We start from the raw sequence: 25,048 nt of genomic DNA on the forward strand, positions 1-25,048 counted from the left end.
AGATTTTTAAGGGAGGAACATAGGCTTGCCCTTCTAACTACAGTGGTATAAATCTCTGTAGCAATTCCACTGAAAACAAAGACTTTACTTGTATTATGCGAGAAACATTTAAAGGCCAAACTAATCCCAGGACACAGCTGAACCAGGTATTGTACAAACAATTCCTACTTTAAACCACAGTTTTAGACGCATTAAGAATATTTATCTGGGGAAAAAAAATAGAAAATAGAAAACCTTCAAATCCAGTTAATTTCCTTTAGGTATCATGTATTGACGGGAGCTTACAGCTTTGCTGATTTCCAGAATTTATCATCCTCTGACATGCTGCCAACATCTCTACCGAGCAACTTCCTACACTTGTCTAAAGAAAATGGGGTAAGATGACCTGCAAAGGACTGTGGTATCATACATCAAACCCTGACCATCACTGCCACTGACTTTCCTGTATTACAAAACCACACAAACATTATATCTGTATTTTTAAAAAAAGACTGTGTCACAAAATTAAAGAAATAGATCAATAATATGGGGTCCTCTGGGAGAAACATTAACTTGGTTTTCTCCACCACTTTACCTAGCTGAAATTTGTCCACAGTATTATTTATTCCTAATGTCCTGGTAGCTGCTGCAAACACTGAACAGTCTCATGGCCAAGCGGAAGCGCAATCCCTGTCTGGAGCAGCTGGTGTGAACTAATTTAAGACAAAGAGCATCAAGGAAACCAAATAACTTATTTTAGGGAACTGAGGAGGTAGGAGGAAGTAGTGATACTGTGCACGTGTCCGCATGTGCAACTTGATAGTTCCAAACCACGCAAAGGTATTCTTAACGGTAAATAACTACAACTGACAGCCCTTCCCCCTCAGCCTTTTTATTTAGCACTCCCTGTTCCGAGGAGTATTTTCTGGAAATACATATGGAACATTTAACCACTTCTTCCCTATTAAGGGAGAGAAAAGTTCCCCAAACCTCCATGCCCTGAGGAAAAAAAATTATGAATGGGGATCCTTCAAACCTATGCAGACACAGGAGTGTGCAAATTGGCACAGGAGCTCACCTTGCCGTTGGATGGGGGTGAGCTCACCTACCCCTGAGAACCACCCCCGTGCAAGCGACCCCATGGCTTTGCCAGTCCATGAGTGGGGAATAGCACAGAGTCCCAAAGTCACCTCTCCTGCACATGGTTCCATGAGCGTAACCCAGCCCCCAGTGCCAACCAGTGTGAGGGGAGCTGTGATGGATCCCCAGGCAAACATTTGGGAAGGTCTGGAAATCCACAGCATGAACCACTGGGAAAATACCACCACTGCAATGCAAAATCAAACACTCTCTCCTCTCCCTCTTTCAGAACCTCACCCTCGAGGGTGCTCACATCGTGGCTGGTGACATCGCATCCACAAACGGAGTCATACACGTTATTGATAAGGTATATGGCTGCATAGGGAGGATTTGTTTCTCTGCATCACAAGCAGTGGAAAATAATTAACAGCTCTTGGAAAAAAATATTTGCACAGAGCAGCATTTTGTCCTGCATCTGATCCTTGCAGCTGCAACCACAGCACATGCACATGCACTGACGTGGGATATCTGCTCCCTTTTCAGGTTCTAACCCCCCTCCGCAGCACCGTCATGCCAAGGCTGCTGGCACGCCTGGAGCAAATGCCCGATTACTCCATTTTCAGGGGCTACATTATTGTAAGCTTTCACATCCTTTTAAGAATAGAAGCCATTGTCGGCTTTCTTTGCATTTGGAGTCGTACGGCACTATCCGTGGTCATTCTGATTTGTTTTCATGCGTTTCACAACAGCAATACAGCCTGGCAAATGAAATAGAAGCTGCAAACACATACACAGTCTTCGCCCCAAATAACGATGCCATAGAAGATTACCTAAGGGATAAAAAGCCTGCTACGCTGGTACGTATTACTCAGAAGACTTTTCTTAACAGCTCTGTATCTCATCTCAATTTCAAGTGGGTGGATTGAGAGGACACAAATAGGAAGAGGGATTTATTTTCCAGAAACCCAGTAAGGTTAGTTTTGTTTTTAACACCAGACGAGGTGAAGAGGGATGGATCCATCTATATTTTCCTGCCTTGCTGGGAGAGCCCAGCTGTTTGTTCTGGGTTTTGTCCTTCTCTAGAGTAAAACCATGCTGATAATATCCAAGGCATTCATCAGTAGACCTAGGTGAACAAGTCCAGTCCCCTGTCATCACTGGCAATCCCATCATTAATAATTCCACAAAATATTCTCATTCTTTCTTAAAACTATCCAGATGCTTGCCCTACTGCTGCAGCAACACTATTGCCCAGCAACTTTCTACAGACCATTTCTAATCCTAGTTTACAAGCACCATTGGCCAGTCCCAGGGCTCAGAAAAAGTTCTGGAATTTTTCTGCCAAGAAAAATTTCCTCGGGCGAACCCCATTGCTGCTGCTCCCCACTCCCAGGAGCTCCCCATTAGGTTCATGCCTGACCTGGCCACCAGCTCCTCCCACCAGTGCAGACATGTCCATCCCACCTCCTCTGCTGACCTCAGTTTTTGTGCCCAGAGCTAGCTTATATTATTTTGACAGCTCACCTCTGGTCAGTTTATACCCCTTTATTCTTACGCCAGTAATATGCTTTAGCTGCAACAACTTTCTCTTTCTGATGTTTATGTGCTGACATATTTATAAGGCCAAACAACCTCTCAATCCTGTCAGTCTCCTCTCAAGATAAACTATGAGTTTGCTGCATCATCCCAGAGCCTTTCTTGTCATTTGCTGCAGTTTGAAACAACTTTATTGCATGCACATACCAAGAACCACACCTTGCAGAGGAAGCTTTGCCCATGACTTGCTCAATGACATTAATACTTCCCTTCACCTTCCGTAAATATTTACCCTGTTGCACTCTGTCCCTTCTTTCGTGGTCTACATTTACAGCCAAGAAGCTGATGTGCACAGGGTTCAAATGACTCATGCCAAAACATTTACCACCAGCCAGCAGACCCACAGCAAAAGGCCCACTTGCAGCCTCACCGGAAGAATTCACACATGATCTAGCTTCATCTGCTCAAATTACTTTTGAACCTGTTTTAGTTGTTTCGTGACGTGATATCATCATTTCTGCATAACTGTAAGAAGCATTTGTAACAGACTTGGAGATACACAAGGAACATCAGTCCCATTGGATTTGGGTCACGCACACAGAAATCCTTTTCATTTGTACTACTTACCAATATTTCTTCTGTCTTTCTTCCATCCTCCCAACCTTGCCTGGCGTGGAAATCTGACAAAGAAAATTGGAAAACAACTGCAAGGTTAACCCTGCCTAAATCTTAATCTCTTCATGAAACACCTTTGGAGAACTCTGCCACAGAGGAAAGAGCTTGGCACAGGGAAGAGACCCCAAATCTTGGCCTTGATGAAGCAAGGTCTTTTTCTCACTCTGTTGGTGATTAAAGACAGAAGTGAAGATGGATGAGAGTTAACTTTTCTTCCAAAGCATCTAAGCCAGGAGAATTAAATAGGGTTTGACACTGGTGGAGATTAGCTCTATCTTAATCCCCACTTTCTTGCCTGCAAATATTTCTTTGTCAAATCCGTGGAAACAAAAAAATAACACGTCCTACCGTAAGAGAAGTAAAGACCACTATTTCACTCTGAACAAAGCCAGGTAACATCACAGATCATAGAACCTGGGGTTGCTTCATGTTTTCACACACTTTTGAAGGAGCAGAAGAGTGAGGAGCAGTATGAACATTCAGAACAAAGGGGACAGCGTGCAACCAGGTTTCACACAAGCACCTTTTATTGCCAAGATACAGAAGATGCAGCAGCACTATATCTGTTGGCTAGGCAGGTCCCAAACCCTCCAAATGCCCCAGCTTCTCTCACGTCTACAAATCTCTTTACAAACACATCCTACTTCTGCTTCCTCCTCCAAGTCAGGGAGAGCTCTGGGAGTTCCCTCTTTGGAACAAGTTGCAGAAGCCTTGGGAAGCCCTCAAAAGATTTTGATGTACAGAGAAAAATTTCACCACATCACTGAAAAATGAAGACACCCTAGCAATGAGGCACAGAAAACCTTCCAATTAACAGGTGTGGCTCTAATACTGAAGATGAACGTAAAGTTAAAAAAAAAAAAAAATAAAAACATGCTATAAATTAGTGTAAATCATAATCTATAGGTGACTTAGGGATTCGCAAAGGAAGAAAGAATGGGTATGGAGAAGGTTATAAAAACACTCATGAATATGCAACTTTTGATGTCAAATGAACTCATAAAGTTGAGAGTCCTAAAAAGTCATATGAGTGACTTTTCCCTGAATTTGTCAGCCAGACCTGTACACAGAAAGAGACACTACCAGGCTCAAGAAAACCTTGGTCCCGCTAGTTCAATAGCCTTTCATCCCCCATGGTCAATAAAAGTTTCACTCTAACAGGAATGCAGACTCTTCCCAGTAGGAAATAAGAAATAACCTGCTGGCTGGAAAAGCTTCTCCTTAAATTCAGGCAACCTATGATTGGCTTATACCCTTTGGGAAAATCTATCCCTAATAGGTTTTCATGATTTGTTACACAACTCTGAATTTACTCATGTGTTTGCAGGATGAAAACCAAATCCGCTATCACATTGTGCTGGATGAGAAGCTCCTGAAGAACAATCTGCACAATGGCATGCACAGGGAGACCATGCTAGGGTTCTCCTACCAGGTTGGGTTCTTCCTCCACAATGACCAGGTACTGCTGTCTGCATTTGCTTGGAGAAACAGGTTTCCTGCTTTTTACGTACCCAGCTTCACCTTTAAATTAACATGCAGTCAAAAGGGGCTGTGTACCCCCATTAGCTTCTGGGACACAATAGCACAAAAGTTGTTGGTCAAATGCAATACTCTCTCACAGACCTGCTTGATTCAAAGTCACCCTTGAAGGGATCTTTAATTGGATTTCAGTTGTGCTGTTCACATTTAGCAAGAGCTATTAGAAACCTGTCTTCAATTATAATACATTAATTCTATTTTCTGTGAATTTACTCTACTTTTAGTCCTAAGAGCTCGGAGCACTGGGCAACAAATACGAATTGCCTTTCAACACCACTCATTGAAAAAATCAGGCATAGCAAAATTAAGCAGCACACTCAATTCTGTGGCACAGCCATGAAGGAAACTTGATTATCCTCTGTCTCAGAGCTCCTTCTGGGCGCAGGCAAAGGAGGACAGAACAGTTCTCACCAAAGCAGTTTCAGCCCTGCTGTTTGCTCTGCCCAAGGCAAAGCCTTGGAAAAGCATCTTCTCATGGGGCTGATGCTGGTGAGGGCACAATGGGAGTGTGGGGTAGCAGTGAGATGATGAAAGCCATCCTTGAAGGAGCAGCTGCTGAGAGGGCTTCCCTAAAGCCCCTTATCCCCTACATACAGCAAACCTAGCTCTTGTCTTTCTTTATGCTCCTTCTTCAAATCCTTTACCTTTACACCCCACAGTGGAAAAAGATGATCTGCCAAATCTTATTGCTAAGAAACTTCAACATTTTTGAAGTCATCTAATGTCCTTCAGCCCAGTGAAGCTCTAAAATGTAGCAACTGGAATGTGAGGAAGTGCTTAAAGTTAATTATGCTCATTGGTTTTCCTGAAGTGAGACTTGTACATTGAACCCTCTTTCACCTGCTACTACTCTAGTTACCAGATAGCTACCAAACAGCTCTGCTGCTTTCTAGCTGATTGCATTTCTTTTGCAGCTATTTGTAAATGATGCTCCTATAAGCTATACAAATGTTGCAACAGACAAAGGAATTATTCATGGATTGGGAAAGGTCCTGGAAGTCCAGAAGAACAGATGTGACATCAATGATACCATAATCACTGTAAGTGGTTCTGTTCGTATAGGTGCTTAAAGACCCATCAGGGAGATCTATAGCCAAACACAGCTCAAATGTACAGGAAACGTGACAGTATATTTCCCAGTAAGGAATGCTCGCATTTTCCACAATGGATATTCCTACCAGAGTTTTAGCATCTATTAAGACAGCTTTGATCCTGCAATCAGTGTACTGACATCCTGGATAAAATATAATCAGAGTAGCACTGGAACAAGCAATTCCTGAGCTTTAATTTTCAGAAATTCAGATGGGGAATCATCGTTTTAGAAGAGCAAAGAGAAATAGCCCAAAGAGCTTTCCTTCTCCTACCCCTTGGGAGAAGGCTTCCCATGGGCTGTCCCTACAGAACTGCTAGTAGGGATGTTCTTCCTCACTGAGCAGTGTAACTACCCTCACCACGTTTACCAAGAGAGTTACCCTAACTGCACTGAGGGCTAGGTTTAGAAATACAGACGGAAATTATGCATTTTCTATTAAACAACCTGTCTTCAGCTCTACAATCTGTTAACTACCTCCCATTTGTGTTGCTTAAGGAAAAGTGCAGAATTTGTTCACAGCCATCAAGTTGTCCCCCAGGAACAATAGAAATAGTAAGTATTTTATCATTAATACTCTATTTTTTTTAATCAAAACCACATGGAGATGCATTCAATCCTGGTTTTAATATAGTTGCTTCAGTTTCAGCAAAAGTTGGAATTACTTCAGCCTGATACATATATTGCTTGCAGTCAATAGACTTGATCCACCCTGAGAGCAAGGCAGCAGAGTCAAGGGTAGCTTGAAGATAAAATTATCTTTAAAGACCAGTTTCTAATATGCTTTGGAACAACTGAAGTCTCTTCAAACTGCAAAGGTTACCTCTACCATGCAGAACTGAGGAAGTTAAACATTGTCTGCAGTATGCTTGCTACGGGAGGAATTACAGAAGCAGCTTTGAGCCCTTCAGATCAGAGTTGTACATAAGGTCAAACTCAACCTGTCTCCAGCAATACTCTGTGAGTTACGATCGCAAGGAGACTTGGAGACTATAGAGAATTTGGATGCCCAGGGCCAACGAATAAGAACTACAGATATTTAGCAGGTCCCTGTCAACCACAATATGACCTAGAGTTTCTTAGCATCTAAATTTATCTGGAAAAGCCTCTCTGTTTGGATTATATAAGCATAATTTCTTCTTCTTTAGAAAAAAAAAAAAAAAAATTATGCCAGTAATAGGATTCCAAAGCAGATCAAGTCCCATCCACCCCATTAAAGTAATTGCCTGCAAAACCAAGCCGAAGTACTCGTGTAAAACTCAAAAACATTAACATTTGCCTTGCAATGAACAGCTGGATGGATGATTATCTCAGTCTCCTAACAAGCGTACAATGAGACCAGCAAGTCTTCTTCAGCAAACAGTCTTTCCCAACTGTGTTCAGACTTGGATGATAAAGTTTCAACGGCTGTTTTTGCAGAACTTGGGCACTCAGTTTTCCAAGAAGAATTAGGAAGAATATGAAATATGTCCAAAAAAATGTTTGTCAGACCACAGGAAAATAATTCTGCTCAATTCTAAGCAAAGGCAGTATTAGATACATCTATAAAATGCCACAGGGCACTGGGTTAAATTGATCATTATGTTTGCTAGAAAGGAAATAATTTACCTAATGCATTTTTATTTGTAAAAGGATTTCCTTCATTTTTATTGTGAATGTGTGAGTCAATGTACAGCATGCATAAAGTTAATGTCCGTTTTTTAAAACATTTGAAAGTAGCTGATCAATATTACTCAGAGGTGCAGCTGTTTCTCCAATTTTTGTTCAGGCAGGGATGAAGAAATACTGTGTCCTCTCAGAAAACAATATGAGAATGTACACCATCCAGATCGGGTGCCAGCCAAAGTGTGCTAAAACCATCATTGTGAGTACACCATTTCTGTTGCAGTAGAAGCCTGGAACCCCCATCCCTGAACTTCACACCCTTTGTAATCCCGCTAAACACACACAGCATGTCAAGGCAGTCCCTGAGAATATATTAATATTTATTGGCCTTTATTCTGCATGCAGCAGAGACAAGGAGGCTCAGGGGAGACCTTATCACTCTCTACCTAAAAGGAGGTTGCAGCGAGTTGGGTGTTGGTCTCTTCTCCCAAGTAACAAGCAATAGGATGAGACGAAATGGCCTCAAGTTGTGCCAGGGGAGGTTTAGATTGGATTTTAGGAAAAATTTTTTAATGGAAAGGATTGTCAAGCATTGGAACAGGCTGCCCAGTGAAATGGTTGAGTCACCATCCCTGGAGGTGTTTAAAAGAAATGTAGATGATTTTCTTAGGGACATGGTTTAGTGCCAGTGCTAGGTTAACGTTTGAACTCGATGATCTTGAGGGTCTCTTCCAACCAAAATGATTCTATAATTGGAAGGTTAAAGGCTGCTGACAGCTGCAGCATAGGAAGGACTGTGAGCCAAGGTGGTGCAGAGGAAGAACGGGTTTGGGAAAGGTAACCCCATGCTTGTCCCAGGCAACCCCATCCCTCTTTCCCTGGGGCAGTGGAGGGCCTGTGGCTCCTACCAAGGATTTGGGCTGGCAGCGTGAGCACTGGCACAGTAAGGAGCATGGTCAGAGACTGGCAGAGCTGAAGCACTGCTAAGAATCCAGACCTCCTATTCACCTCCACTCAGCAGCAGTCCCAACAGATCATACCCAGCAGCCATCTCCTTACTGCCATACTTTCCACCCTGACCCTGACCCTCAGCACGGCATTTCTGGGTTTCCAGACGAGGGAGTGCTGTGCAGGTTTCTTCGGTCAGCAGTGCCAGCCCTGTCCAGGGAGAGCGGGGAATGCCTGCTTCGGGAACGGCGTCTGCCTGGACGGCATCAACGGCACAGGCACCTGCTTGTGCGGAGAGGGGTTTGTTGGTACAGCCTGTGAAAGCTGCTTGGAAGGCAAATACGGCCGGAACTGTGATCAAGGTACTGAGCATTCCCTCAACACACAGACACCTATGTTAGTCTTGTCAGATGTCGAAATCTTCCCCTTAGACCCTTAGATCTTCTAACCATGGCCATTCTAGATCCTGGAATGGTGTATCACTTTCAAGGTAATAAGCCAGTCTTAAAAATCTCATTAACTCTTTTTCTTTCCCAGGCTGCCCAGGGAAGTGGTTGAGTCACCATTCCTGGAGGTGTTTAAAAGATGCATAGATGAGGTTCTTAGGGACATGGTTTATTGGCAGTGTTAGGTTAAGGTTGGACTTGATGATCTTGAGGGTCTCTTCCAACCAAAATGATTCTATGATTCTCTCTACTCCCTTGTTTGGAGACAGTGCTTCCTACTCTGGCATGCTACAGGCTTAGAACAGCATCCAGTGAGAATAATCCTCTTCAGTACTGCTTTTTCACCAATGCTTTCCCATTAAGATGCAGTTTCAGTCCCTGCATTTAGGAATAGAGACAAGATAAATATCTTTTTAATTTAGATTTATTCTTTCGCTAGAAGCCAATAGGCACAAGCCAAAGCGTTTCTCGAAATAGTCTAGAGCAGAATGTTCCATCAGCAAGATTATGGTCTATCCCTCCTGCCAGCCCTTCCCCTCGCTTTGCTGTGGACACTGCTACCCTGCCCAGGGGTTTCCTCCCATCTCTCCCCACAGCCTGCACTTGTGTCCATGGGAAATGCAGCAGCGGGATTGATGGCGACGGTTCCTGTGAATGTGATGTTGGCTGGAGAGGGGTGACATGTGAGACCGGTGAGTGTCCCCTCCTTTTTTTTCTGGAGTGAGAAGTGAGCATTTCAGGAAATGCCAGTGCACTACCCAGCAGCTTCCACATGCAGTGAAATATGGGTGACACTCCTGTGCCATGCCAATTAATTACTATATTAACAGAGATCCGGCTGAGATACTGCCTTTGAGATTTAAATGCCCAACTTAACTAATTCTCTACCTGTGTCACCCTGTATCTTTCCCAAAAGAATATCACATTTGTTAAGGCTATATATTTTGCAAAGCAGTTAACTAGCGTATTTTGTTCCTCAGATCAAAAGCCCCTCAAGTGCTTCAATAAGTTAATTTAGCTATACAATACTCGATGGCAAATTACATGCTTGATAATGCAATAAAAAATTAATTAGCAGATAAATCTGTTTGTGCTGGTTTAATACACATCCTATATTGAATAAAATTATGTTTTAGTTAGACATAATTAAAATGTATTTAACTATTTCAGAACTCTGACAGTATAAAATAAAACATATTAATATAAGAACATTAATAATAGCATTAAATATCTGGTTTAAATTTGCTTGGGGAAAAAAGAGATAATGAAAAGAACTTTAGAGCTAAAAGGTTGCTATAGCTGCTATATCTGAACAACTTTCAGTTCCTTTAGAAAACCTACACTGACACAGTTAAGCTAATAACACACAAAATTCAGAGTGATAACAGATAAATGACAGCAGGCGAAATGTTCTTTTGGTGATATGTTAACATGTCTTTTCCCCACAACTGAATTTAAGTGGTAGCCACTTATCTATACAGATGGAGTCTCTATACAAACCGAGACAGTAGTTGTCTGGTGCAGAACTCGTAACAGACTCCAGCTCTGCATTGTGGGAGCAAAAGACTGGGCAATTATAAGGATGTTGACCTAAAACATTCTAAACCCTGCTTCTTTTTTTTTCCTCTTGTAGAAATCACAGATGACGCATGTAACTCTTCATGCCATACCAGTGCTAAGTATGTATGGAATCCACTTATTTGGAGGAGAGGGGAGAAAAAGGGGATCTCTTGCAAGGCAGAAAGCAGTCTGTCTTGCTCTTTATGAAGATTTCTCAGCAGCATAGATAACACTCATGTTTTCCACTATAGAGATAGGAGGTGATGTTAATGTTATATACTCAGTAATTAGGCCAAAAAGTGCAAATGTGCATGTTAAAAGGGGAAACAAATGAGATTTTATGGGGAGGAAAAAAAAAACCACCTGTGAGACATCCTACCATGCAGCATACAAAGACAAGGAGCCTGCAGCACTAAAGAGAACAAAAGAGCAGGGCAAGTCTGATCACAAACGTGGGTTTCTTATGCTGGCTTTATCTGTCCCTCTTATTTCCCCCCATCCACCATGACATACATAACTGAGAAATGCCATTGGTACTAGGGACTTCAAAGAGAGTTGCATTGGACAAGAAACAGCTTTCCTCTTAATAACAAAATATTAAAAAAAAAAAAAGCTCTCAGCAGTCTAGCACCAATACTGAGACACTAACCAGTTTTAAAAGGAGCAAGTCACCCCATTGAGCCATTTACTGAAGCTCACCCACACCCCATCATTCACCTAACATCAAGATTTCCATAAGCTGAGGCACTTAAAGAACAAGGAAACATGGCTGGGAAGTCACATCATTTTCAGCCACAGCTCCTCTATAGGAACAGAGAAACCAGAGGGTCAAACCCCTTTTTTCCCAGATGTAGTTCCTTCTCTCCCCCTGCACATTTGTGAACTGCACTTCACAACAGGGATATTTTACCAGGGTTTGTGGGTTTTTCTGGCAAAATTCCACTCTCGGATTTGCTCAGTGGGATCCCCCACATACTGGCATCAAGACTGTGTTTCTGCCAGGGAAAGCAGACAGTTGTTCTGTTGAGCTTCATCCATCTACTGCCATACCCCTGTAGGTACAGGGACAGGCACAGCAGAAGTGGGTGTGAAGGAAGCAATTGTGCTGGCTGCATCCTGATGATGTCCTGGGTCACAGCAGGGAGCAATCCCTGCATTATATAGAGCTCATGGAACAGTAAACCCACATTTGTATATAGAACAGCAAACTTGGAAAAAACAAACAAACAAACAAACAAACAAACAAACCCAGGGGACTTGGATGCCTGGCTCCTACCCTTGCATGTCAGTTCTGCCGCATCCCTCAATAAGTTGTGTGCACACAAACAAAACCTGATGAAGTTTTTGGGTGAATAGGCATAAAACTTCTGGAGTTCAGCATGAGAAAATAAGACATTTGGCAGCCAAGGCTTGCAATACTTAAAATAATACATCCAAAATATGTTTGTAAATCATCCAAAATGCAACTAACTACATTCATCTTTATGTTTGTAACTACATCATACCATATGGTTAAATGCCTTGCTATTTCTATGCAGCATTACTTTTGGAACAATGCATAGAAACAAGGGCTGTACACAAAACCTACTTTTTTCTTTCTTTTTCTTTATTTTAATGTCATTTCCCTCCTTTTAATTCTTTAGCTGCCTTCTCCTATCAAATGGCACTGCCTATTGCAAGTGTGCAGCTGGATTCGAGGGGAATGGGACATTCTGCACAGGCAAGTGGACTTTTTTCTTCCCTTTTGAAAAAAATAAAAGAAGAAGAAGAAAAGAAAACACCAAAACAAAACATGCTTGAAGTAGTCTGTGGTCACGGTAGAACTGGTCAGAGATGAGCACTTCCCTATACACCAGTTAAAAAACACGAATTACTGCCAGTTCCCTCCAAAGGAATAAGAGCTCAACAGGTGCAGATTCACAACAAACAAAGGGCTCAAAATCTCCAGGTTGTGGGGCATTGTGCTAAGGGAGACCAGAGAAAAGGGAACGTGCCGTGCACAACCCAGGCTCCATTGTTCGCAGAGCAGTGAAACCTGGATTATGACTTTTACTCCTTTTCCCCACAAAGCTCAGCGAAGAGAGGCCAACTCAGGGAAGCTGTATAGCCCTACCATTTCCTCAGCCTTCTCAAGTTTCACAAATTTCTGGGGTGGTAAAATCAACTTATTTAGACCAGAGAGATCTGAGACTGCCTCTGAAAGGGGCAATAGCAGTTTATCCGCAATGTCCCTCCAAGAGCCTGGGATATCCAGACTTACAAAATAGACCGCTTCCGGCTACAGTGACCGTAATTAAATTTACAGTTGTTTTACTTAATCTTTAACTGATTAAATTATTAATTCTCTTGGGAACAGAAGTATATTTGTCTACTTACAATGGCTGGCAGGGTCCTAATCCAAGATTTTAGCAGTCTCTCTGCTTTCATTTTCTCTTCTGGCACAAATCAAATAAATCCATTTTAATCTGCTGGTGGGAAATTCCTCATGTGCAGGAAGAGCTGGGTGACACAGGTCACACATAGTGGCTCTGTGCTCACCCTTATTCCTCTATACAGTATTCCTAGGCAAAACCAGTTACAGGACAAGTCATCTGCCTAGTCTGACTGTTACAGCTGCTGAAATAGCAGTTTGGGGTCATTTGAGGAATAAATTAAAGAAATGTTTGGGTTGAATTGATTCACACTGAGGATCAGAAAAGGTTTCTTCCTTCCTCTTGGAGTAACCCAAGCAAGCTCAATTTGCCAGCTTCTGACTCATCCAGGGTTGGAGAAACAGCATGAGGATCCATCTTGAGTAACAACCAGGACTTTTTGTCACAGGAGGGCTGGGTGGCATTACACTCTAGTCCTCCTGCAAAAGAAGGCATTTGACCTTTGTGCAGAAAAAAAAACAAGCTAAGGGAAAGCTTCAAATGGCCATTTAATCTAGAGAAGAATGTGAAGGTCCACTTTCTGGTGCATGGCTGGAATGGGCAGAAATGGAAGATGGAAAGTTAGTGAAAGTCAGTCCTGGATGAACTCTTATCTTCCAGACTAGAAATATCTTCTCAGGTTTCCCTCTTGTAATCAATAAGATGTGTTAAATGTCTGGCACTAATGAAAATCTGTGGCCTCTTAAATCAGAAAGATCCTGTGTTCAGAAAATGTTAGCAAATCCTTTTAAAACATAGATACATCTTAACTTGAAAAGCCATTTAAGCACACTGGTTTAACCTGGGTTGTTGTCACTGTTCAGCTATTGATGCTTGCAAGACCAGCAATGGTGGCTGTTCTGCCAAAGCAGAGTGCAGAAGAACAACACCTGGCAATAGAGCATGCATCTGCAATGCGGGGTACACTGGAGATGGAATAGTCTGCATTGGTAAGCATTTGCAATATCTCATGTGTCACAAGAAGGAAAACTACAGGAGTGAGTTTTTCTGTAAATGGCAGATCCTCCTCCTACTGCAACCCAGAACTGCAGTTTCCTGATCCTATAGACCCTGATGCCAAAAGCATCTCTACATGCCATATGGTTGATCCTACTTGGCCAACCACACAACTACAGCAGTGTTGTGTGACATCAAAGCTTATTAAAAAGATCTGCCCCTCAACAAGAATAGCCCCTTCTTCAGCAGCCTGATTCACTCACACTCCTCTGACTGTTGCAAACTTAATGACTTTCAGACACTGTTGTACCATAACTTCCCAGGTGTGGTCTTAGAAATGCTGACAGCAGGGCTTTAGCCTTCACCAAGACAAATGCAAGACCTAGACCAAGTTATTAAGTAGTTAAAGGGAATGAGTTTCGTTGATTCACAGTTGTCACAAATCTTCATTTCTAGTATGCTTTACTTAAAACTCTCCCTTCCTGGGTTTTCAGAAATCACTCTTTTTTTACTATACCTTTTCTGTTTTATAAAGAAATCAACCCTTGTCTGGAAAACAATGGTGGATGTGATAGAAATGCAGAATGCACGCAGACTGGACCCAATCAAGTGAGTACTTTGTCAGTGCAGAAAAATAAGATTGGCCAACTGTTTACAGTTGGGTAAAGAAAGATTTCCCCATGTAAAGTTTATTTCTCAATTGAAAAGTGGATTTCATAACAAAAATTCTGAAAAGCCTATGTCTCCCTCAAAAAGGTATTTGAGAGAAAGTGTGGACTAACATGAAAAAAATAAACTCAGTAAAGAAATCCAAAACTGCAGAGGAAAGCAGTGCTTTGTTGTTTGAAGCAGTTGGTTTTCTCCTTTGGGAGGTTTTGATGTGAATAACCTGTCAGTTTGAAAGTACTGCCTGATGTTTCTTTTATTGTTACAGAAACTGTCCATGGAAAAAAATCCATTTCAGACTAGCCCTTGTCCCAGCATAGCTCAAGTGTATTCACAAGGAAACAAAATGGGTTGAATCATTGTTCTCATGCAGGGGTTACAGCATACCAGCATCCACTCAACTTCTCTGCTGTTCTGAGTCTTCCATGCAGAAGTACCACATACTCCACAAAGAAAAAGTAGTGTAAGAGGACAAAAGGGGAAAGGAGAAACAAATTGGCCTGGGCAATCAAGTGACACAGATTAGTGTTTCTATTTTCATAACATTTGCAGAAGAAGTCGAACACCCTGGTTGCATCACTTCTTATCATCCCCCTATAGCTTCATATTGGCTATTGGCAGGAATGTAATCGTCCAGCAAGGACTGCACAACAGTATTTCTTCAGGAGCAATGCAGGAAACAGCAACCAGGAGTCCCATGGCACCTCCTGCCTTCCAGTTGTTCCAGGGACAGGAGAGGCAACAGCCCCTTAAGCCCTTTTTTGCCTGTACCGAGCAATTAACTCTTTGCCTTGACCGCCATTTGCAAGTCAGTAGATTTCTGATGGGAGCACAGAGGCATTTATCTCCTTCCCCATCCCTCTAGACAAGACAGGTGGTATCTATTTTCTTCCATACATGGTAGCTGCAACATGATTATTTATACTTCCTTGCTCACAAGAATATAATTAATATCAGAGCAATAATAACCTCCACTGCAAAATCCCATTGCAGCAGAGTCAAACTTACAGGACAGAAATGCATCTGCTTTCTGTAGGGCTTTCAGTCATCCAGATACGTAAGACACTGCTATTACACTGCCTACCAGTTTTACTTCTGCTGGAGAAGTCTCCTTGAATTTTTGATCTCCTGCATATTAAATGTGAATTCTAAATTGAGAACCATTAAGCAGTGAATTGGAAAGAGTTCTTTGCAGCCATGTCAATTTTTCATCGTTGTGAGAAATGCAAGCACAAAACAGAGTAATTGTGATGTGCCAAAAGCAATACTGTTGCATGGGAAGTTGGTAGTAACATCAGGACACAATTCCAAGTTTGTTTTGAAGATATTTTTCACCATTTTAAAAAAAGTCAGGGGAAGGGAAGAGAAGAGCAGGCAATACTAATCTATACAAATAAAATGAGGGAAACAAATTAGGGGTTTAGACTGTTTTGACAGCAAGATGACTGTGCACAGGTGTCAAAGGGGTCATTGTGAATTACGAGGACAGCAGAGGAGAGATGAGAGATGAGAGATGGAGAGGCAGGGAAAGGGTGGATAGAGCCCCTTGAAAATTGTTATTCCCCAGTCTCAGTCTATGGTTGCTCATGCTGGCTAAGAAGGTGCTGCAGGAGAGATGATGTACTGTCAGTTTAATAAATTGCACACCATATCACCATGAAGTAATCAGTCAAAAAAGTAAATGAAATATAAGTATGCTGAAAAAAAAAAATCAAATACCTTTCCATGTATGCGTGTTTTCTGGTTTTGCTTTCTAGGCAGTATGTAATTGCTTGAAGGGATACTCTGGAGATGGTAAAAGATGCACATATATCAGCCTGTGTTCACAAGTAAGTATCCATTAAAGAGAGTAATTAAGGTCTTTTTATAATCATTACACTTTTAGGTTTTGCATGTATTCAAAACTTAAGTCAGATACACCAGAATCCACTTACATTAACTTGGCTAATTTTTAAAATTGCTTGGTTCAGAATATGCGTTAGTACTGCTGCTATTTTATAAACTAAGTATGCAATAAGGGCTTTTCTTGGACCACAGCTGGGACATAACACAAATGAGGGCCCAGACTCATCACTGAGTCTTAAAAAAACACATCAGATCTAGAGAAACAGTCTATAGTAGTAAAATGTAAGTCGTAGCTTCTCAACAAGTTTATTGTCATTGCTACAGTTCATGTAATAGTGTATCAAGCCCTCACATTGCCACATCATTACCAATGAAATCTGTGATGGGGCAAAGAGGTGCTAAAGGGCCTGGGGGCCCTGAAGCAGCTGTTTTCCATGGAGGTCTCAGCCTGGAGGCTCAACTGAGGCAGAGCTTCCATGGGGCAAGTCAAAAAGCAGAGCCCTGTAGCCCACATGTGCATGCTGCATCCCAAATGCATCCCTGAGGATGCAAGATACAGGATAGAGACACTGCAAGCTGCAACAGAGGCAGCTTAGTGAATGGCGAAACAGAGGTGGTGAGATGGTGGATGGGAGAATGGAAACCACTCTGGATGGGGTGGTTAAAAGAGAAAAACAAACAAACAAACAAAAAGAAAAACATTATCCGCACCAACCACTTCCCTTCTTGCCATCTACAACATGCAATGATGCAATGCAGGGCTTCCCATGGCACTCCGCATTCTATCCCTCACCTATCACTGAGGGCTGAGAATCAGCCACATTTGTTCTGCACGAGCTGGCTCACACACTGCAAACCATGTATTTGCAAGGAACGTGGTTTTCTGCGCCAGCCTCATTGCTCTGCTTCTTGGCAAGCTGCAGCAGGGACACTCTCCTGTGCACATTAATCCTTTGTGCTCCAAGTACAGTGACAATAACTCTCACCCTCCCAGCCTGGCCAGTCAGCAGACTTTATCTAACCTTGAAAGGTTGCAGAGATGAAAGAGCAAGTGTAAAAACAAAAGCTGGAGGAAGGGCAGCTTGAAGTTATGAGCCACTGCTTCTTATGATTTTGTATGCTTTTGATTTTTTCTATGCCTTGTTCCAGCAACTTTGTTTCTACTTGTTTAATTACACCAGGCTAATTATACATTTGAAAAAAAAAGTCTTGAGAAGCATCACTGTCAGACCAGAGACTAATTTGGCTTCACTACAACCAAAACTCTGTACAGCAAAGCTTCATGGCAAGCTATAATAAACCCAAGATTGCCAACAGTCCACCTAAAGCTAGCCAAAAATATAGCAAGTGCACCCAAACCCATTATTTATAGTTAGGGCTCACTGCAGGGCCCAAGTCCCAAAGGAGCTTCTGGTGTCACTTGTGGCCCATAGGAAAGGATCCCTAAGATGATCAGCAGCAGAAAGGACTCCATGAAACAGGCACAAAGAAAGAAAGCAAGATGACTTCTCAGTTTTTCCTGATTTACTCTGAAGTCCAGGATAGAAACATACTTGAAAACTGAGGTGCTAACTGGGGAACACCTAGTTGTGACAGGGCAGAGCTCTGAACCCCAGAACACTGCTCCCGGATGAGGAACATCTCTCCTTAGCACAAGGAGCTTCTTGGAGGCAGGTGGCCAAGTGAGGTGCATCTGCTGCTCCAAGCCTAAGGTTGCACGGGTGGTAGGTCTACCTGGGGGTAGACAGGAGATGTTTTGGAGGAGAGCACATGTGGCAGGCCTGAGCCATCGGACAGACAAAGAACAATAGACAGTCTTGTGATAATTTTCCTCAAGAAATGCAGGTTCCTGGCAACATGAAAGCAAACTACAGCTGGAAATAGTTACTGTCAGTGTAAGCCAATGCTGCTTTGGCAGAGCAGACAAGGCTTATCCCTAAGGTCCAGAGTGAAACTTGCATGGAAATCTTTTGGAACCTTACAGCACAATGAACTGAAGATATAAGGAGGGAATCAAAGCTGCATCTTCTGTGTAAACAGAGAGATATTTCTTCTGAACCTAAAATGCTCTTTATTGTTTGCAAAAAAGTATATACCATCAAAAGTTACAGTAAGATCTGGTTTCAAAAAACTGGTAGGATTAAGTCTTTCTAAGCTATATATGTCAAAAGAAAAAAAAAAGTGGTGAACTAGAATTATTTTGCACATCTGGCAATGAAGGAATTAATTTTTTTAAATTTTGATCTTACAAGAATAATGGAGGCTGCAGTGAATTTGCCATCTGTAATGACACCGAGCTGACAGAAAGGACCTGCACCTGCAAACCTAACTACATTGGTGATGGATTTAAGTGCCGTGGCAGTATCTTCCAGGTAAAGTGCTGCATGTTTGCTGTCCCTTGTTTTTCTTTGGATAGTTATTTAATACAATCATTCTCTCTTGAAACATGCCAATTTTTTTCTTGGACAAAATGGTAAACCTGCCCTAGAATTTGAAATTGTCCCAATCCAAGAAAGCAGTAACAGGATGTTGCAAGATAACTTTACCTGCCAAAAAAAAAAAAAAACCAAAACAACAACAACAACAACAAACCCACCAAACCAAACACACATCACAATCAACAACTGATGGACAATTGTTATGACTGCAGTACTAGGGAGTTAATACTAGTATTTTTATTTAGAGCAAGGTGAGAACAGAACAGGAGCAATACAGAGAGCATTTATTCCAAACAAGAAGTTCTCTTTCTTGTCTGAGTGATTGAGTGATGTGTTTGTTTGCACTCTATGGTTGTCACCTCCCATTTGCAGCACTGTTACAAAGCCTTGTTCTTGATTGCAGGAACTTCCCAGGAACTCTAACACATCTAGGTTTTACTACCTCTTAGAGGTAAGAAAAGGGTGAGTGGGTTGTTTTGTGGATGTTTTTCCCCCTCAGGGGTGTAAGGGGGAGAAGCAGGCAAGAATCTGGCATGTACTAACATCCTTCAACTTAATGGATACTGGATTTGGATCACTGGTCACAGAATCATAGAACATCCTGAGTTGGAAGGGATACACAAGGATCATAGAGTCCAACTCCTGTCCCTGCACAGGACAACCCCACAGTTCACACCATGTGTCTGAGGGCTTGTCCAGTCTCTTCTTGAACACTGTCAGGCTTGGAGCCATGACACCACCCTGGGGAGCCTGTTCCAGTGCTCCACCACTCTCTGGGTTAAGAACCTTTTCCTAATGTGCAACCTAAACCTCCCCTGGCACATCTTCCTGACATTCCCTTGGGTTCTGTCATTGGTCACTAAAGAGAAGAGATCAGCACCTGCCCCTCCTCCTCCCCTTGCGAGGAATCTGTAGCCACCATGAGGTCTCCCCTCAGTCTCCTCTTCTCCAGGCTGAACAAACCCAGTGACTTTAGCCGCTCCTCATATGGCTTCCTCTCCAAACCCTTCACCAACTTCATAGCTCTCTTCTGGACACTCTCCAGTAGCTTTATATCTTTTTTATCCTGTGTTGCCCAGAATTGCACCCAGTGCTCCAGGTGAGGCCACACCAGTGCAGAGCAGAGTGGGACAATCACCTCCCTGCCTGGCTGGCAATGCTGTGCTGGATGCACCCAGGACACGAGTGGCCCTCTTGGCTGCCAGGGCACTGTTGGCTCATGTTCAACTTGCCGTCCACCAGAACCCCCAGATACCTCTCCACAGAGCTGCCAGTCACTAATATTGGAGATGCTCTAATTTAAACTAACTGCCATTAAAATCTCTAGAGCATTAATGATCAAGACCAAGATCCCAGGGAAATGTAGAGCCTTCAGACTAGACCTGAAACTGAAGCCTTCACCCCTTCACAGTCTGAGATCTGCAAGGACATCTCTCATGTCTGATTTGAGTGAATATCCCTCTTGTACTACCCCTGCTGCATTTCCAAACTGCAATGCAGTTTTCAGTTGCCTCTCTGAAACATCATAGGGTGCTGTGCGTGTTGCTGGATGGCCAGTGTGCACCGCCAATTCTTACTGCTTTTTGGAGATCGGCAGTAGTAATTCTCTGTTTACCCTGAGCCTCAGGGCAGCACAAATCTGTATACTGGACTGCTAGTCCAAAGACTAGCTCCCGTGATAGGCAGATGGCCTCCTCTCACTTTAGCAGATGTCTCTTCTTATTTTGGTTTGTCAATGGTCATTGCAAAGCACGTGCAATACCCCACATTCTCTTGTACCTCTAGCAATAATTAATCTATTCCCAGTTATGAGCAACCACGTATCAGCTAAATGCATGTACAAACACATGCCTGTTATCCAGTCTTGCTTTTCTCAGGAGGAAAGGGTTTATTCATCCTCACCCAGGAGGGAATAGCCCTTTCCACCCTCCCTACTCTTCGTGTTTGTTGCAACCTTTCTCTCTTCTTCTACTGTTCATTGTTGTAGAGGAAATGGAGACTTGGCTAGAAGCTGAAAGAGCAGAGAGAAAAATCTTCCATTTTATATCTATGGGCAGAGGTGACAGACAGGTCTGGGAAGGAAAGTCCACACAGTACAAGAGAGTTTCTCTCACCCTTGCATTGCAGGGAAAGGAACCCAACACATGGCAGCAAGGGGGCTGGAGGCACTATGCACATTAACGACTCATTACTGCTTTGTCCTCTTATACTTGGCAGGCCTCATCTGTCAGAGATATTGCAGGCCCTGGCCCTTTCACTCTGTTTGTACCTCGCACAGACATACTAAACAGCGACCCACGAGTAAGTAAAAAGGCCAGAAGTTTTTGGCAAGTTGACCATGAGTTTTTGGATTCAGTTGCCTTGCTCAACCACTTCATAAATCCTCCACTTTCTGCTGCAGGTCAAGTACTGGACTTCCAAAGGAGTGATGCCTCAAATCCTGCGGTACCATATGGTGGGTTGTGCCAGTCTGTTGTACAATGACCTGACAACAATCACCAACATCACCTCTCTCCATGGGGACCCAATACACATCAGCTACTCTCAGGTAACAGAGTTTGAAGAGACAGGGGACAATAACAAAAGTCTGTGCTCATTCAGCTTTTTTAAAAAACCTGAATGGTTCCCTTTCCTCATCTGATGCACGAAAATAAATAAATAGCATTAAAAGAAGATTGCCATTCAGGAGAAGCATTATGTACTTATCTGCTATGTGAAGAGTGGAGTTGTACAACCCTTGCTTTGATGCAAGTTGTTTTGTCCTCAGACTCTGGGTTTATGACCACGATGAGAGTTTGAAAAAGAAAAGGGCAATTTATTAAAACTGAAGCTACTGTTTGTTACAAAGAAAGAATGGTCTGGGCTCACCATGTCAAATAAATTTGGCATCAGCCTCCCATGAGGTTCCACAGAAAAAGTGTTTTTGTTGCCTTTCCAGAACTCGGTAGTTTTGAATGACAAAGCTGAAATTATACTCCATGATGCTGTTGGCACAAATGGCGTGATCCATGTCATAAACCAAATTCTGGTCCCACCACATATGCAGGATTTCCCCCCTAAGAAGGTATGTGCAGTTCATTGCCATTCTCAACCCACAGGCTTTTCCACTAAAAAGACCTTATACAAACATTGTTTGACACTGCTGAATAAATTAAATGTTATATTTAAAATTAATTCAGGAATTACAGTTGTAGAAAGAACAGTATAAAAGGATTTTTCCACAGGGATTTTACAGTGGCTTTGATTTCATAATAAGAAGTGACTTATGGGGAAAGCAAGCTAATATCTGCTTTTTAAATACCCATATAATGTATTTATGAGATAAATTACTGAAATTCCTTTCTTTGTAGGAAAGCCTGAAAATGGTTGCAGCCAAACATGGATACATACTGTTCAGCAGTTTGCTAGAGGTAAGGACACAAGAGACAGGAGCCATTAGACAAAGGTTTTAAACACTTCTTTTAAAGACAAAAGCACAGACATGGCACATGGCATCACTGGCAGAATGGTGTTCAATGGAGCCAAAGGGCTCACAACACAGTACAAGACAACCCTGCTCACCATGTGATCCCTCTCCCACAGAGGTGTGAGAATGTCAATTATACCCACAGCCACATTTTCCCTCCTCACTCAGCTCTGTCCTCCCATATGTACCAAATTATGTGACCAAGGTTTGACCCAGGTATGAATTTTTGAGCCTAAAGTTGAGCCGTCAGCCCCATTTTCAGTGGGCAGCCCTGAGTGATGAAGCGCTTCTCAGAAGTCAGTCATGTAACTCAACTTGGGCAGCTCCACTCAGCCATCTGTTTTTTAAAGTCATGGTGTTGGCAGGTTGGTGACCAGGCAGCCCACAGGCCACTGCGCCCAGTTATACCAGAGATCCACCCCATAGGTTCAATGTCATTTTAGACGGAGCATTAACCTTCCATCCCAATTTTTGGCATGTTGCAGAAAAACAACCTGCTTGGCCTGATCTACGATCCTATTCACAAACCCGTCACACTCTTCTGGCCCACAGACGCAGCTATCCGTGGGCTGCCACAGGAGCAGCAGGACTTCCTCTTCAAAAAGTCCAACACTGACAAACTGGTGCAGTACCTCAAATTCCACATTGTCCGTGATGCTGCGGTAAGCCCTTTATTTTTAGGAGTACTGCCAATGCCAGGACATGCAACCCCAGACACATGCATCTCCCCTGTTTCCTTCCCAGGTGTTGGCCTACCAGCTCCCCAGCTCTGCCTCGCTGAAGACCCTGCAGGGCTCCAACCTCAGCGTTAGCTGCGGAGATAACGGGGAGATTGTAAGTGTTCGCACCGCCAGCACACTTACTCCTTCCCCCTCCTGCAGGACCCACTGTGCTTGTGTGTAGTCCCCAGAGAGGGTCAGAGGCACCAAAATTTGATTGGTCTTCACCAGTCCATACCAACCATTACAAAACCAGGGCAGCCAACCCATCAGATTCAGCAAACTACATGATTTGCAGGACTCCTTGGAGCTGTCATTTTCTCTGTTGTATGATACTGTTTGTTCAAAACAGCTCTCAATTACCTCAAAACTGAAATACCAGCAGATTTTACTACAATGAAATACACAACAGAAAATCACTAAGGTGAACCTGGCTTTGGCAAAAGCCCCATGAACATAGCATCTGCATGCACACTCTGATTTGTAAGGACTTACGAGCTAAGATTGGAGGCATGCATGCATCCTGTTACGCCAGAATGGCACATTTTTCTTTGCAAATGTATCAGACATACCTGGCAAGCATCTGCCTCCGAAAACGTGACTAAGCCTAAACATGCATAGGTAAACCTGTGAACATCTGGCTTGTTTAATCTGTCCCTTTCAGGAAAGGAAAAAGGTCTGCCCGTCTGAGAGGTTATAGCATTCAGCTACAGGAAGAGAAGTCCCCAAATTGGTTTCAAGCCCCTGCAGCTGTCAGTGTTACCTACAGGATAGTTCAACACACCAAGAACATTCCTACAAGGGAGGATGATCACCAGCTCCCATTGGAGCCCTGGATTCAGCCAGGCTCCAGGGAAGACTGGCTCATGACTTGTTACGCTCCCCTCTCCCTATCCCATCTCTCAGGGCGCCCTTTTCCTGAACGACAGACAGTGCAAGATCGTGCAGCGGCAGCTGGAGTTTGACGCGGGCATCGCCTACGGCATCAACTGCCTGCTGACGGACCCCAGCCTGGGGGGACGCTGTGACAGCTTCTTCACTGTGGATTTCATGGTCAGTTCTCTTTTTTGGCCTCCCATCCTAGCAAAGACACAGTCAAGGGCCAAACCCTGTCCTCGCAGAGACCAGGGCAATACTCGCGGCAGCTTTGACACTGCTGAGATTAAGTCCCACCACTTCAGGATGGCTTCATCTGCTGCGCTGGTTAGAGCTTGGGTTAAGAAGTGCAGTACGAAGCCTGAAAGATACACAACAGAAATCCTACATCCACACTAAGTAACACACAGGCCAAGTGGTTTCGGTTAAGACCTGTTTAGTGAGCTCTTCCCTGTTTTCAGTAAGAACAGTACCTTAAAAATGCAAGCATAAATTTGAGCATGGACAGATCTCCCTATCATCCTTTTAAATTAATACAAATTCACACTATGAACTTGGTCATACAGACTGCTTTTACAAGGTGCCCAAGTACAAAGAAACGGCGTTGCTGTCACAGCTGCACAGGCTGCTAAGGGCACAAGATTGGGAGCTGCGTAGTCTGTTAGCCAGGCTCTGGGTCTCTCACATTTCTTGCTTTCCCAGAAATATCCTTTAACACACCTGAACAAGCATTGTTAGTGAGGAGGACATTTCCTCCATGAACTTTGATGGGTCCCACAAACAGGAGGTTTGGAACCCATTTCAAAATGGTTTCAAAATCATTTTATTTGAATGTATGAAAAAGTTACCTAGAAGTAAAAAACAAACAAACAGACCAACCAACCGAAAAAAAAAAAAAATAAATAAAAGGGCCAGTCTTAAAAAAACTAATTGAAATTTATATTTTGATGATGATGATAAAACCAACACTTGTGTGTAACCCATCTGGTCAGGCTACCTTTTGTTTCATGTTGTTATTAAATTAAATTAAATAGATATAATTTCCTCAAATCTGATCAGTGCTTCCCAAGAAGTAACCATTTACCTCTACTCCCAATTAGACATCCAGACCTGATGCAGAGCACATCAGTATTTATTTGAAAAATATTCACCATCTCTTCCCTGTTTGTTTAAATCCAGAGCAAAGTTTCTTCTTCAGAACTTATATTCTGG

The 25,048-nt window shown here is 42.8% G+C and overlaps 1 protein-coding gene across 1 annotated transcript in view; it reads left to right on the top strand.

Annotated features, from left to right (window-relative positions):
• STAB2 (stabilin 2) overlaps positions 1 to 25,048 on the top strand; it is an 87,017-nt gene that overhangs the window by 44,031 nt on the left and 17,938 nt on the right. Inside the window, exons 30-53 of the mRNA XM_082066674.1 lie at positions 261 to 375; positions 1,349 to 1,426; positions 1,603 to 1,695; positions 1,809 to 1,916; positions 4,598 to 4,729; positions 5,724 to 5,849; positions 6,398 to 6,454; positions 7,668 to 7,763; positions 8,619 to 8,814; positions 9,495 to 9,590; positions 10,532 to 10,577; positions 12,102 to 12,178; positions 13,694 to 13,819; positions 14,362 to 14,435; positions 16,250 to 16,321; positions 18,590 to 18,709; positions 19,179 to 19,226; positions 20,993 to 21,076; positions 21,177 to 21,323; positions 21,714 to 21,839; positions 22,126 to 22,185; positions 22,727 to 22,903; positions 22,986 to 23,075; positions 23,867 to 24,013. Of these exons, the coding sequence (XP_081922800.1) occupies positions 261 to 375; positions 1,349 to 1,426; positions 1,603 to 1,695; positions 1,809 to 1,916; positions 4,598 to 4,729; positions 5,724 to 5,849; positions 6,398 to 6,454; positions 7,668 to 7,763; positions 8,619 to 8,814; positions 9,495 to 9,590; positions 10,532 to 10,577; positions 12,102 to 12,178; positions 13,694 to 13,819; positions 14,362 to 14,435; positions 16,250 to 16,321; positions 18,590 to 18,709; positions 19,179 to 19,226; positions 20,993 to 21,076; positions 21,177 to 21,323; positions 21,714 to 21,839; positions 22,126 to 22,185; positions 22,727 to 22,903; positions 22,986 to 23,075; positions 23,867 to 24,013 (2,491 nt within the window). The remainder of the gene's footprint in view (positions 1 to 260; positions 376 to 1,348; positions 1,427 to 1,602; positions 1,696 to 1,808; positions 1,917 to 4,597; positions 4,730 to 5,723; positions 5,850 to 6,397; positions 6,455 to 7,667; positions 7,764 to 8,618; positions 8,815 to 9,494; positions 9,591 to 10,531; positions 10,578 to 12,101; positions 12,179 to 13,693; positions 13,820 to 14,361; positions 14,436 to 16,249; positions 16,322 to 18,589; positions 18,710 to 19,178; positions 19,227 to 20,992; positions 21,077 to 21,176; positions 21,324 to 21,713; positions 21,840 to 22,125; positions 22,186 to 22,726; positions 22,904 to 22,985; positions 23,076 to 23,866; positions 24,014 to 25,048) is intronic.

Source organism: Streptopelia decaocto (genome assembly GCF_964273445.1).
Source record: "Streptopelia decaocto genome assembly, chromosome: 1".
NCBI lineage: Eukaryota > Metazoa > Chordata > Aves > Columbiformes > Columbidae > Streptopelia > Streptopelia decaocto.